At 35.7% G+C, this 15,863-nt stretch overlaps 1 protein-coding gene across 1 annotated transcript in view; it reads left to right on the top strand.

The window, feature by feature from the left end:
- Nucleotides 1-15,863, top strand: part of LOC150107323 (uncharacterized) — a 361,006-nt gene that overhangs the window by 11,364 nt on the left and 333,779 nt on the right. The window contains exons 2-3 of the mRNA XM_090391793.1: nucleotides 4,862-4,971; nucleotides 13,543-13,597. Of these exons, the coding sequence (XP_090247919.1) occupies nucleotides 4,862-4,971; nucleotides 13,543-13,597 (165 nt within the window). The remainder of the gene's footprint in view (nucleotides 1-4,861; nucleotides 4,972-13,542; nucleotides 13,598-15,863) is intronic.

Consider the following 15,863-nt stretch of genomic DNA (forward strand, 5'->3'; position numbering starts at 1 on the left):
GTTGTTGCTATAGGCCAGGGAGTTCCATACAAATTAGTACAATGAGTACAGGTAGAGTGATTATTATGGTGGACTTCAATGGAGATATAGAGTGAAAGGAAGAAAGATCACATTGCAGGAAGGAAATAGAATTTATACATCTACTGTGAGATAATTACTTAAAGCTGCACGTGACAGAGGGACTAGGGGTGGGAGAGTATTGTACCTGGTCATAGGATCAGAACAGTTAACCATAACCAAGGTGACAACATTGCCTCCAATTGGTGAAAGTGACAATGCGGTCTTGACTTGGGAGATTGTAAAACATGAGGAATATTCTAACAAGAAGGGGTATTTGTGGAACTACAAGGCAGGTGATTATTATATGCTTAGGAAGATGCTTAAATCTGTACCATGGCATAAAACACTGCAGGATAAGAATGTTAGTAGTGCATGGGATATAGTTGAGGGTCATCTAGAGGAAGTAGTTAATTTTATATCTAGAGTAAGGAGGGTGATTGGGATAGGAGTTAGATGGATGAGTAATGTCATTAAGCATGATCTGCAGAGGAAGAAAATGCTGTGAAGGGTATATAAAGAGAAAGTTACCAGCAAACTCATAACAGCTAAGGCAAAAAAGGTGACCAGCATGGCAAGAAAGGCAAAATCAGATTATGAGAAGAATCCAGTATATTGTGTGAGCACTTTGGCTAAATATTTGGCTAATTTGTATGTGGGGGAATCAGTGCATCCACAATGGGACGTAATGGCACATTCTTCTTATGGATTTTTGGTAGTCCATATATTTCGGGAGGGGGGGAGGGTCTAGATAGAGTTAAAAGATTTTAATTTGTTACTCACTTCCACAGACCAAGGAGCCTGTTAAGGCTTAAGGAGCCTATGATTATAAGTGACTATGATTATATAAGGCTTAAGGAGCCTATATATGATTTGTGAGCTAGTAGGATCATATTCTGTAGGGAGGTAGGTAGACTGATCTAACAGTAAAGAGGGTAAGCTTACCTGTGCAGTCAGTTTTGTTTAGAACTACAGTGGCATTTCCCATATCCGCTTTAGTAATTATTATTTTACTGTTTTTTTTTTTTTATTTCATGAAGAGCTTTGAATTCTTCTTTAGATAGGTTGCTTTTTTGGTGGTTTAGCTTGGGTAAGAACACCAGCTACATCCAGTCTGATATTGTTGGCAATATGGTTGGGAAGGTTGTGGATACTGCGTTCTACCCGTATCATTATTTCTTCAGAAGGGATTTTTTTTTTTTCGGTGCTAAGCCGAAGTTGTATTTAGTGCAAGTGTGCTGATTGCTTCAGGGTAAGGGATGACAGGTTTATTACTGTGTTGAGCGGTAGTTGAGGTTTGCAAGCTGATTTCTTTTTTAAACTTTCGAATGTGAAAATAGTTGAGTTACCAAGTGACCACTTTCCAAGGATATATCATCCTGGTGAGGTTACTGCTTTAACCTAGGTGACAGACACTAATGCGGAAACAGAGGTAGATGAATCGGAAGTTCTTAGGATATTGCAAAAATCTCAATGTAAATACAGCTGTGGGATTAGATGGGATATCAGCTAGGGTTTTGCATGAATGTGCAATGGAACTGGCAATGCCTTTGACTAATCTGTTTAAGTCTCATCTCTGGTGGAGTTCCAAGGGTGTGGAAAGTTGGCAAAATAATTATTTTGCATAAGGGAGGTTCTAAGACTACAGTAGCAAATTATAGGCCAATCAGTATCTCAGGTGTGGTGATAAAAATACTAGAAAAATTGGTAAAAAATAGAATTCAAGAATGGGTAGATTAAAAATATGATGTTGTATGAGGTTTAACATGGCTTTGTGAAGGGTCAGTCATGCCTTAGTAATTTACAAACTTTTTATAATAGAGTTACAGCTGAGTTGGATAAAGAAAATGGCTAACTATGATTTTGCAGGATTTTGCAAAGGCATTTGACAGAATGCCACATAGAACTCTGTTATGCAAATTAGAACAAATGAGGATGGATATGACACTGGTTAAGTGGCTAAGAGGGTGGCTGCTGGACAGATATCAAAAAGTGGTATATGGAGGAGCAGAATTGAGGCAAAGACAGGTGACTAATGGTGTGCTGAAAGGTTCAATGAGCCAAGATTTTTGTAAACACTCTACAAGGTTTTATAGATCATTTCCCCACTTGCTTTTAGAAGTTCAGCTATAACTTCATCCTCACCTGCAGCTTTTCCATTTTACAAGCTTTGTATGCTCCACATAATTTCTTCTGATAGAATCTGTGGAACTTCAGTTATTTCATAGTTGTCTTCTTTTTCATTTAATTTCATCCCGATATAATACTGAGTAAAATTCTTCAATTCTTTTTGCTATAGCACATCTATCTCTAGTGATAGTTCCATCTCCTACTTTGACTGCAACCATCTGTTTATTGTGTTATCAATTGTGTGGCTTTTTTGAGACTATGATTGTTTTCAATTGTTTGTTGTATGAACTTACAATTGAATTTTCTTATTTCTTCCATGATATGTTTTCTGATTGTTTTGTAAAATTCAGTGTATTGAATTTTATTCTGTAAGTTATTTGCTTGTTTTATTTCTCTTCATTTCTTCATAAGCTGTTTTGGTCCTTCAGATATTTTGTATTATTTCTGTTCTGTGGTACCAGCTATTTCAAGTGAGCATTGTGAAAGGTTTTGGGTAATAATGTCCATACTTTCTGATGGATCAGCATTGTCATAATAATAGGATTTTTAAATTTATTGTTTAGTTCATGTTGGAATATTTCTTTTTTAATGTTGAGTTTGAGTTTGTGTACATTGTGCATCTGTATTTTGCTTTGATCTTTAAGACATTTTCTTCTTTCTTTTTTGGCAGCTTATTTGAATCTTATTGCATACCATTCAATCATCACTTCTATTGTTGAAGGTGTTGATAACAAAACAATCCCGAAAAATGTTTTTCTTATTGCTGAGGATAAAGTCAATTTCATTGATTTTTCCACTCGGACTGTTCCACATCCACTTCCTCTGTTTTGTTTCATTTTTCTTTGAAAAAAGAATTCATGTATAGGTTTTCTTTTTCTGCAAATTCTATTAGCCTTGCTCCTCTATCATCTCTCATGCCATATCCAAAATTTCCCATTGAGCTTTCATGTGATTGTTGTAGACTATTTCTAGCATTAAAATCTCTCATTACAATTCTGAAATTGGGATACAACATGATAGAAGTCTTCAATTTCTTCATCAGCATGACTTATTGTTGGCGCATAGACTTGGATGATCTTGAGAGTGTATAGTCTATTCAATTAGATATACTGTCAAATTCTATTATGTTGCTCTTCAATTTCTTGTTAATCATGAATTCAACTCCACTGATTCTTTCCTTGGTAGCCAGTGGGAGCCCCGAGGTGTGTGTGTATAAAATAAAAAAAAGGCTCCCTGGTAGTCAATAGCCCACAATTGGCAAGCCAAATGCTCAGTAATATTCCTTAATCCAGAAATTTCATTGCAAATCCAAAAGGGATAAGGGACCACAGGTGCAGTCAATCTATCTTGCCAGAACAGTTAACTTCAGTATCTTCCTGGATCTAGCTCTCCCTGAAGAGACTGCAATAAAGACCAAAACTGGTCTGGGCATTGACTATTCCCATAATGCATATCAATATACATGTCTAAAAGGGAGTCTGCCTTGTATTGTGGGACATTAAGGTAGTTGATGTGAAGATAATTGCTTCAATGTACAATAGCCTAGTCTGAAAGATTCTTTACATGCAAACTTTGTTTGCTTATTCTTGAGTCTAGGATTAAAACAAGAATCTAGTTTCTTGTCTATTAGAATTTCTGAGATTTTGTTCTCTTGGTTTTGTGATTATTATTATTATGGGTAACTCCAAGGTGTCCTTAGACTCATCGAAGAAGACCCTAAACATCATGTCAAGAACTATTCAGCATTCGCAGTATATCTGTCATACCTCGCTTTGAACTCATTCACAGTCATGGCACCCACAACAGACTCTGGCAGCTTATCCCACTTTTACCACTCTCCATGTAAAAAACCTAGTTCTAACACCCTTGCTAACTACACTCTTGCTCATTTTCCATGGATGTCCCCTAGTTCTCCCACAACATCTGTTCTGAAAAATATCCTCTCAGTTAATCTTGTAAAAATCCCTCAATAATTTGAATGTCTCAATCATATAACCCTTTTTCCGCCTATCAACAACTAGTTCCTATAACCCACAAATCTTCAAACTGTTCTTGTAAGGTTGATTTCATAGACCAGCTACCATCTTAGTCACTCGCATCTGTATCCTCTTTACCTCCTCCCCATCACCAAGAAACCCTGGCACCCAGATCTGTGCACAGTAGTCAAGACAGGATATTATCAAGGCTCAATAAAGAGGAACAATAACCTGATTGTCTCTGCTCGTCAAAGTATTCTTCAGTAACAACCAAGTGACCTGATGAGCTGATCTATCCACTTTTGCTATGTGCCTGCTAAACTTTAACTCCCTGTCCACTAACCTCCCAAGTCTCTGGCTTCATCAATCTAAACTGCAACTTCCTGTCCACAATCACACCCAGGTCCATGGCCTCATCAGTGTCCTGCAGATCAGTACAGTACATAACTTCTGATCTCTTCCCAAAGTGCATCACCTTACACCTGGCCATATTAAACTAGTAGCCATTTACCTTGGCCCATCAAAGTATATATCTTTTTACTGTATCAAATACTTTTTGTAATTTTTATCATCAAAAGAACAATATATAAGAAATTTTAAAAATTATTTTAAAGTTGAAATTATTTCAAATTATATAATATCATTCACATGCCTCATTTATTGTAATTAGATTATAATACTAGTTTGTTTTTTATTAGACCAAGAATCAGTGCCACCCACACCAGCTCAGCTTAGAGCCGTTGCTACACACAGTGCCTTGCCTTTTGTTGGTTTTGGATTTTTGGACAACTTTATTATGATTGTTGCAGTAAGTGGGTTTTTAATTTTTTTATTATTATGCTATGATTAGCTGGAATTGTTAGATGACTTGATTAACTATCTTAGTTGATCCCTTTATTTGTGCAATATTTATATATTACATAACAGAAATAATATCCTGATTTCTGCTCAGGATGCAGCTATCATTACTAACACCATGTTCCAGCATAAAAATGTACATAAGTCCATATGGAGAGAAGACACAAGAAATAAAAGTCTCATTGACTGTGTTATTGTTGATAGTGATATCTTCACGCTGTTCAGGATACAAGGGTATCACAGTAGATGTGAAATTGAAAGTGATCATCACTTAATTTTAAGTAGGATAAAAATGAATATCACATTGAAAAGAACAATTATGTAATTTTTAAAAAGAGTTAGGAGTTGAGCAGCTTTTACAGGTAAACTGTAGACTCAACTAAACAAACATTATTCAAGAAAAAAATGAAACAGTTCGAAAACAAGAACCAAACCTAGTCTCAGTGTCAAACTCTCAAAATAAACATCGATTGATTTAGTGAGATAGGCATGTGGTGAAATTGTCTACAACGGCAGAAAAAGAAGAGTACTATTATGGATACAAGAAGTTAAGAAGTGGTCCTGGAAAAAAGAAAGTATACTGAAAGCTCCTAAGCAGATGCTCTAAAAGAATACAGAGAAAAATGTAAGAGAGCTAAGTCACATGTAAAAGTAGCTAAACATTAGTCATGGGTAAGAATATAGAAAATAAATATCAGGAGAGTGGCAAAATGTTCTGGTTCCTCAAAATATTTTGAGGAAAGAGTACTATAAAAGGAGTCAAAAGTGATACAGGCCTCTTATGCATTATCCTCTGAGTTGTATTTGCAACTTTTGCTATGTGACCTTTGAACGTTTTTTTGCTGTGTGACCTTACTCCAAAGTGCATAACTTTACACTTACTCACATTAAACTGATAGCACAGTTTTGTTTGCCCAAATCTCCAGCCTATTAAAATCATTTTGTAAGTGTTGGATATCAGTAGCATCCCTGATTGCACTCCCTATCTTCGTGTCATTGACAAACAATTGTACATCTCCAGTTAGACCCTTCTTAATGTTATTAATGTATAGATTGAACAACAGTGGCCCAAGAACTGAACCCCGAGGCACACCACCTCTCAACTTAAATCTGGCAGATTCACACCCACCATATACCACTTTTTGATATCCTCTGTCAACCATCCACTGATCCAAGTCAGGAGTTTATATTCCAATCCCATATTCTGCAGTTTATGCAACAGCTTTTCATATGGTATCCATTCCCTTTATCCAACTCGGCTGTAACACTGTTATAAAATATGAGCAAATTGCTAAAACATGACCTTCCCTTAGTAAACCTATGGTGCTCCTTGCAGAGTATAGCTTGTTTGCCTACCCATTTCTGTATGCGAGTTCTTACCAACTTCTTTAAAATCTTCATTACCACACCAGAGATACTAAGTCAGTAGTTAGACACATCAGTTTTTGCATCACCCTTGTATAATGGAGCTGTCATACACTATATGAACAGACAACTCATAGAAAATTAAACTTACAACTAGATGAAGTTTTAAACCTAGATGGAGACATCACAGAAAAACTTAAAAAAATATTTTGCTAGAACTGTTTGGTTCTGTCTTCTATCTAAAATACATAACGAAATAAATGTCCGACTCTATCGATTCGCCTGTTTATCGCATATCCAAATTTTTAGCACATCTATTAAAAACTCAGATTGGTAATTCCCACTCCTTCATAGAATATTCATCAGATTTTTAGATAAAATGAAACATGTTTCCTTACAACCCACTGATCTAATGGTTAGCTTTGACATAGAATCTCTCTTCAATAATGTACCCTTAGAGGATACACTACATCTACTTTCACAAGCATTTCCACAGGACATAGTGAAATTATTCAACTTTGTTATTCATTCTGGATATTTTCTTTGTCAAAATAAGTTTTACAGTGAAGTTGAAGGAACTGCCATGGGATGTCCACTCTCTCCTGCTCTAGCAAACTTCTATTCATAACATTTAGAAGACATCCTGTTCTCATCCATACATCTTCAACCTTCATTTTGGGTTTGCTATATAGACAACATTTTTCCGATCTGGCGCCATAATGAAAAAACATTACCTACTTTTTTTTTCTAATATAAATAATGTATATCCACGAATTAAATTTACTATGAAAATAGAAAATAACAAGAAATTATCCTTCTTAGATATTCTACTCCTCTGCTCATCATCAGGTGAACTAATTATAGCTCACCCTTGAATTTATCCAATATATTTTGAATAAATATATTGGAAATTTTTTTGGACATTTGTGACAATTTGAAAAAACTTGCAGATCCACCGCTTAGCCTAGAAATATCGAAAAAATTAAGAAAAAGTTAGGTATGTCATGAATGCATAAAATATATTTAGATACTAGTCTATTTTATCATTTACTACCATTAAGTATACACAAGTTTATTATAAAAAGTTAAAATTTATCAAAACTTACGCACACAAACACTTACAGACCATACATGGCCATTTGCAGTCGAGAGAAATGTAAACAAATGTAAAGATGCAGTATTAAATCATAACTGCATAACATTAACTGTTATTAATTAGTTCATTAAAATAATTAGCATAAAATAAAAATTTTATAAGGATTCATTCATTAGTATATAGGCTATACCACTGCGAAGCAGCCGTATCAATTGCACAAGGCTACCACAAAGCAATCACATTGCTGCTTCATTATCAGTGCATGAATCGTTATACCTGTAAATAAATATGAATTTCTTTTTCAGATTATCCTTTCATTTTTGATGTCTAGTGTTAGTAATACACATAACATCTACAGTGTTTTGTATCATATAAGACAATATTGATGTAGGTACTGACAGATACACGATTCATCGTATAAACAGACGACGTAAACTTATCAATAAATTCAGTACAGTACTGTAAATATATTTTTTCTTCCTTATGATTTTCTTAATAACATTTTCTTTTCTCTAGCTTACTTTATTGTAAGAATATAGTATATTCTAACACAAAATGTGTGTTAATCGACTGTTTATGTTATTGGTAAGGCTATCCAGTTCAACAGTAGGCTATTAGTAGTTAAGTATTTGGAGTAAAAAGCTATATGAGGATTTTCGAATGATAAGTGGGGGGGGGTTTCATCACCCCTAACTCCCACGTTGTTTAAGAATCAACTGTATATCCAATTCCAAAACCTTAGCGGTAAAACAGTACAGCCTGCCCTCTTATTGTCATCTACCAAGTTCCTTGTGACTGTCATCATTCTTATGTTGGACAAAACTGGATGCTCAGTGGAAAAGAGAATACAAGAACACCAATCTTACATCACCAACAGGAAATCTGAGAAATCTGACTTGACACAGCACAAAATAGATATGGACCATAAATATCCTATGGTCTGAAATATGCTTACTTCATATGTGTCACTATAAATTTGAACAGTTATTCAAAGAAAGCACTAAGGCCTTACTTCACTATCTGAACTTGAATCAGAATGACTGCCTCTCATTATCTAAGATATGGGAGAGTTTTATTCTAATCACGCATCAGTAAAGCTTTTTTTTTTAATACAGTTAATTAATAACCAGTAATACAATCTTTCCTCAATTATACCTTTGCATTGTTTTATGTATAATATCACACAGCTCTCACTGTTTCAAATAAATCCATTGTTTGCATTCTACCTTGTATTTAGCTAATGTTGCCACCACTGATGATGGCCTGTAATATTCAGGTTGAAATATGTGACTTTAAATAAATATTATTTACTTATTTTGCTTATGTTTTCATGTGAATTAAAGAAATCTCATGCCACAAGTATCTTACAAAGAACAGTTTGATTACTGTGTAGAAGAAGCAAGTTTTGTCTCAAACTGTTGATGGCAAATTTGTTTGGGCAACATATTTAAGGAAGACTCAGATATTGCCACAATTTCAATAACTTATATTTAGATTACTTAATTATTCTCAATTTTGTTAACTTTTCTGTGGCTTTGTAAAATCATTCATATAAAAGTGTCTTATTATAAGTTTTATTATATAAAAGTGTAAACAAATATTTTTGTTGTTTATATTGTGTTTTTTGCTACTTGTTTGTTGTACTACTTCAGCTTCTATGATGGTGTCAATAAAGAAAAGTATATCAGTGGCAGGGAAGGCTTCTGTATGAAAGTCTGGCTTTGTCTTGGATTTTTTGCAGTGGATGCATTGCGAAAACTGCTATATGTATGCACCAAAAAATGTGAAAGATCTGTGGACTGTTTGGGTAAATGAGAAGAAGGAAAGTGAAAAGGAAAATGGTATATGTGAATAGTGTCTGGATAAATTAGAGCAATTAGAAATGGGAGCAAATGTCAGGACCGTAGTAGAAGAGTTTTGGCAGGAGAAAATGAAAACTGAAATGAAACATCTAGAAGAGGATAATATTAAACAGCTAAAGGAGAGATTGGCTTATGATAAGGAGAAGTAGGAAGTTAATCTTATAAAGAAAGAATCAAAGGATAGTCATATATCAATGTATGGGGACTTGATCATTAGAGGTGTGATTACTAATAAAGTGCACAAAACATGCTTTCCTGATGGAACAATAACGCAAATAACGGATGCTTTATTTGCTTTATTGTTCATTGCATTTAAGAATGTTGATAGAAACTTGAGGAATTTGTTGCAGCAGGTAAGGAAGAATAGTGTTGTTGGGAAAGTTGTAGGCATGTTGCCCAGATATAATAACAGTGAATTGAGTAGGAGAGCAGAGATCATGAATAGTAAGATGGCTAAGTTATGTTAGGCAAAGGGGGCGTTCAATTTGTAAATCTGTGGAGTGAATTTGAAGGGAAGTTCAAATAGTATAAAGCTGATGGATTACATTTGAATGGGTTTGGTGTTGGGCATTTAGAAAGGCTATTGTTTTCTGAAATGGCACAGAGTCAAGAAGTTAATGTAGCAAATGATCAGAGACCACCTGTGTGGAACAGGATAGCACAAATCAACAGATTGTACAGCGGGGGGGGGGATGTGGTTGCAGCAGCACCAGGTGATGGAATTCATTGCCAGCAACGGTTGATCGATTGGTAGAGCCTCTGCTACTAATGGCTCATGCAAAAAGTTAAGCAAGTTTGAGTGCAGTTAGTAGTTGGAAGGAAATCAATCGTTCGATGCTGTTGGCACACTCTCCCTCGATGAGTCTTTGGACTCCCTGGAGGTGTCAAATAATAATAAAGGTGAGGATAAGACAGGTAAGAATGGAAATCACAATCAGGATCAGGGAAACTGGAGTGGTCAAACCAAAGAGAGAGAGGTGTAGTATATCAGCTAGAATAGAGATAGAGGATGTTGGTGCTGGTAGGATGGTCTCAAATGCATTGTTATGTTTATACACAAATTCAAGGAGTATTTGAAACAAGAGAGCTGAGTTTGTGGCATTGATTGAGACGGTATGCCCATAAGTAATTGTAATAAGTGAAACTTGGTTGTCTGAGGAGGATGTCATGTCGGGAATAGAAGGATATATAATTTTCCGGAAGCATAGAGATGTAAAAAGAGAAGAGTGAGTGCTGTTAATGATTGCAGAGGAATTGTGTCTGCAGAGTGTGGAAGTTGATTGTGCATGCACAGATTCAAAATCTGTGCATGCATAATCAGTAATTTATTTTGTGCATGGACAAAATAAACAGGTTAGTATATCTGATAGGATGCTCTTATAGGGAATACAGAGAATACTGATTGTGAAATGTTTAGGAAAATTAGTTGGGCACGTAAAAAGAAGGTGATTCTGATGGGAGACTATAATTATAGGAATATAGACTGGAAGGAGGAAATGGTGTATGGGAACAAGGAGAGCAAGTTTGTGGAATTTCTAAGAGATAATTAATATATAATTTATATTACATATATATAATTAAATATATTTATATTACTGGTATATCAAATTACTGCCGGTCTGGTTGACCGAGTGGTTAGGGTATCTGCTCTCCAGCCTAAAGGCTGTGGGTTTGAATCCCACCGTGGGCACGGATGTTTGTGACTGTCTGTGAAAATACTAGTGGTGGTGATTGGCAGAGATGGTGTTGGTGTAGATAATGAAAGTAGTTGGTGGATTGAGTGATGGAGATGGAAAGTTGTGGAATAGGTGCCCTCCCTGGAGGTGTCATGTAATAATAATAATAAGTATCTTAGGTAGCATGTGATTGAAGCAACTAGAGGCTTTAATGTTTTGGATTTGATCACTTTACAAGATGTCGTTGTTAACGAGGTGTTGACACTGCCGCCAGTTGGTGAGAGTGATAATGAGATACTTGTTTGGGAAGTGCCAAAAATGAATACACGTGGAAGTATAAAGAGCAGATGATTATAGGAAGCTCTGTAGTCAGCATTAGTACGTTGGATAGATGAGCTGAGCAGAAAAGATGTTGAAATGCATGGAAACTCATAAGGCAGTATCTGATAAAAGCAATGTATGACTGCATATGAAGGTTAAGTCAGTAAATAGAGTGAGAGTGAAATGGATGAACAGCAAAATTAAGCAAGCTGTGCTGGAAAAGAAAATGTTATAGAGGAGGTACAAGGCAGTTGTTGGTGATTAGATCCATGAATAGTATAAGGTGCAGGCTAGAAAGGTGATGAGCATGGTAAAGAAAGAAAAGGCAGTAGGAGAGGAGATTGGCTGGTCAGGCCAAGGTTAACTCAAGGGAATTTTTCCACTGCATGGCAAGCAAGAGGAAGAATAATTATGGCAGACTAGCATTGGTGGATAGTTATGGCAGCAGACTAACAGCTGCAAAGGATATAGTGGAATTATTGAATGAGCACTTTATCATTGTATATCATACTGGTATAAATGATCCAGTTAGAAGAGAGGCAAGTATTAGGAGAATTGCAAGTGTATCAGATGTTGGTTGGGTTAGATGTGAATATGGCTGTGGGAATGGGTGACATATTACCTCATCCACTCCTTAGGGTTACTAAGGAGTGGATGAGGGCAAAATAGTACCACTCGACAAGCATGGTTCTAAGACGGATGTCTCCAACTATAGGCCAGTCTGTATAACTGCAATTGTGAAGGTCTTTATGAAGGTCAGCATGGATTTGTAATGGGTAGGTCCTGTTTCAGTAATTTACTTGCATTTTATGATAAGGTGACGAGTGTGTTAGATAAGGGAGAATCATATACAGTGATATTCTTAGACCTTGCAAAAGCGTTTGATAGATTACCACATGATAAATTGGTGTACAAGCTGCAGAGGATGGGAATAGACAGTATATTGGTTAGATGGATCAGAGATTGACTCTCTGAACGATACCAGCAGGCTGTGTATGATGGAGCATTGTCTCAAAAAAGAAGGGTAACCAGTGGCGTGCCCCAGGGTTCTGTTCTCTCCTGCTGTTGAACTTGTTTGTAAATGATATATCATGTGGACTGACTGGGGATCTTCAGTTATTTGCTGATGATGCAAAGTTGGGAAGAATTATAAGTAGCACTGCTGATGCTGAATCCCTTCAGGAAGATTTAAATAGACTTTTTACTTGGACAAAAGAGCAGGGTTGTAGTTTTAATATCAATATATGCAAGGCGTTGCATTTTGGAGTGCAGAAATATAAGGCTATGTACTATATTGATGGTGCCATACTGCAGGAAGTGGATGAGATTAGAGATTTGGGAGTTATGGTTGACAGTAGACCGAAGTTTAGAGGGCATATTGCTAGGGTTGCAAAGGTTGCACATCAGAGTGCTGCTATGATAAGAAGTACTCTAACATGCAAGGATAGAAAGTGTTTGTATCACTGTATAAGGCACTGGTCAGACCACACTTGGACTATTGTGCCAAGATCTGGTCACCTGGTTTTCAATGTGATGTGGAGAGGGTCCAGAGGCAAGTGACTAAGACAATATCAGGAGTTTGGAATGCTGGCTATAGAGAGATGTTGAAGAGATATGAATTGCAAGTTTGGTGGATAGGAGTAAGAGAGGTGATATGATAGATAGGTTTAAGTTAGTAACAGGATTTTATCAGATTAATCCAGAGGGGATTATAAAAAGAGTAGAAGGTGACAGGGGAAGAACAAGAGGTCATTCCTGGAAGTTATGTAAAAGTGTGGTGAAGAAGAGTGTAAGGAGTAGATTTTTTACATGGAGAATTGTCAGTGAATGGAATACATTATCAGAATGTGTTGTTAATGCAAGGAGTGTTAAGGACTTGAAGATTCTATATGATAAATATGTTGTCAGTTGAATGAACTTCCCACGATGAGTCTGTCGACTCCATGGAGGGTGTAATAATAATAATAATTATTATTTTTATATATGTTATTGGTTCTACTGTAAGAAAATATTATATGATGTGATGAGTCTTTTTGACTCCACGAGGTCTGGTATTAATAATAACAAATTAAATTTTTTAGAGGTACATTATTTTTTTTTTATCTGGTATATTTGAGATATTTGAATTTGATTTGTGTTTCATTGAAGTTATTTCTGTCTTGCTCCCATTAACCGTAATTCATTGTTTGCTTTTTTGTTAGGGCGATTATATTGATACAACAATTGGTGTAACGCTTGGTATTTCTACTATGGCAGGTATGTAATTTTTGTTGTTGTTGTTTTTTTTTAAATTAATATTATCTAGATTGCAAATACATTTGTATTTTGATTATTAGTTTTTAGCAGGAGTGCCCAAACTTATTAGTGACATTTCGGTAAGATACAAGGACATGTGCATTACTGAAAACAGTTTAATCCTAAAGTGATTATTTGTGACAGGAATAAGATATGCATGCTCCTTAACCTCATTGGCTGAGTGTATAGCATACGTGTTCTTCAGCCAACAGGCTCTAGGATGGTACAAAATTTCATTCCCCAGTATGAAACTTCCGCCCTGCTTATTGGAAGCCTGAAATGGCTTGAAAAAAAGAGTATACTGTTTGGTCTCGAGAGTAGGGTTTTTGGATTATCTAATCCTTAGCCAAAATAAGCTTACAACCTTTTGTGCATACAATTTGCATAAAAAAATAATTTTATTAGTTGTATCATGTTACTAAATGTACTATAGATTTTTAATCTCTTGTGGATGGTTTCACATAAAATAAACGGAAAAAACATCTAACACCTCAGTTTGGAACCTTATTACGAAGGTGGTCTGAAAAGTTCTCAGCCTAACAATGAAAAAGCGAATTTATAATTTCAAAATTATTTTTATTTTTTAACATAATCTCCCTTAAGACTAATACATTTATTCCAGCCATACTCCAGCGCCATTATCCCACCCATGTAGTAGTTCTCAGTAAGATCTGCAAAATTACCCTCCCCCCTGCAATCACCTCCTGATTCGAACAAAAATGTTGACAAGCGAGGAAGAGTTTTAGTTTTGGGAAGAGATAGAAGTCAGAGGGAGCCAAATCTGGGAATAGGGTGAATGTTCCAACGATTCATAGTGCAGAGCCCTTAATTTTCCCATTGCCAAAACACCTTTGTGGGCAGGTGCATTGTCATGATGAAAGATGATTTTTTTCTTCTGCAAATCGGGTCTTTTCTCATGAATTTTTTTGTCTAGTCTGGTTAAAAGATGGGAATAATATTCCCCAGTTATTGTTTTAGCCTTTTTAAGATAATTAATAAACAAAATGCCTTTAGCATCCCAAAACACCGATGTCATGATCTTTCTTGCTGATGGAACCGACTTTGTATTCTTTGGCGCTGAACAACTGGCTTCTATCCACTGTTTTGACTGCTGTTTGGATTCTGGTGTGTAATTATGAATCCAAGTCTCATCCATTGTAATAAATCGACATACAAAATCAGTTTTATTCTTGTTAAAATGCTCCAAGCACTGTACAGAGATTTTCATGCAAGTGCATTTTTGATCTGCTGTGATCAAGCATGGCACCCATCTTGTGCAAAGCTTTTTCATATGCAATTCTTCATGCAAAATATATCCTACACGTTCTTTTGAAATGCCTATAGTATCAGCAATTTCATGCACTTTGACTCTCTCTCTGGTCATCCAATACCATATCATGTACTTGATCAATGATTTCTGGTGGTGTTACACTTTTTGAATGTCCTTCACATGGATCATCTTTCAGGTTGGTACAGCCACGTTTAAACTCGGCAGCCCATTTCTTAATTGTCGAAAGCAAAAGAGAAGAGTGCCCATAAACTTTTATGAACTTCGAATGAATTTCTTTTGGCATTAAACCTTCTTTTAGAAAGAATTTTATAACCGCACTATACTTAATTTTATCCATTTCAAAGGATACATACAACACTTTTGCTTCAGACAGCTGTATAAAACAAACTACAGTACTTGATAGAATGACTTGCAATTTCACATGGATGCTTATGATAGATGTACCAACTTAGAAAAAAAAAATCTTGCCGATATTGTTGCCATCTATGGTCGAGGCCGAGAACTTTTCAGACCACCCTCGTAGATTAGATTTTTGTATTATTTTGAAATAATTTGGTTACCTTTATTTTACTTGCAAAGTATAGTTTTTTGGAACCATGTGTTTAGAAAATTACCATGAAAAAATTTAGAGTTTTTGTCTTTACTAGCATTCTTTTGTTCCAAAGTAGTTTATTTTAAACAAGTAAATTTCAAATAAAATTTAACCTTGATCAAGGATTTCTAACTCATTGGTTAGGAATGAGTTAAACTCATTTCTCATTTCAAGACATAGCCCTGATTAAACTCATTCACTGCAGGCAGCACTGAGGGCTGCAGTTAATGAGTTTAAGGAGAGCTATGTTTTGCCATTAGTGAAGCTAGCCCTCATGCTCTTGCTAACTCTACTTGTACACGATATCCAGGGATGAAGCCTTGTTTTCTCCATCCTGTCATGTA

Source organism: Typopeltis vanoorti, chromosome 4, assembly GCF_054136105.1.
Source record: "Typopeltis vanoorti isolate ZY-2024b chromosome 4, IOZ_Tvanoo_1.0, whole genome shotgun sequence".
NCBI lineage: Eukaryota > Metazoa > Arthropoda > Arachnida > Uropygi > Thelyphonidae > Typopeltis > Typopeltis vanoorti.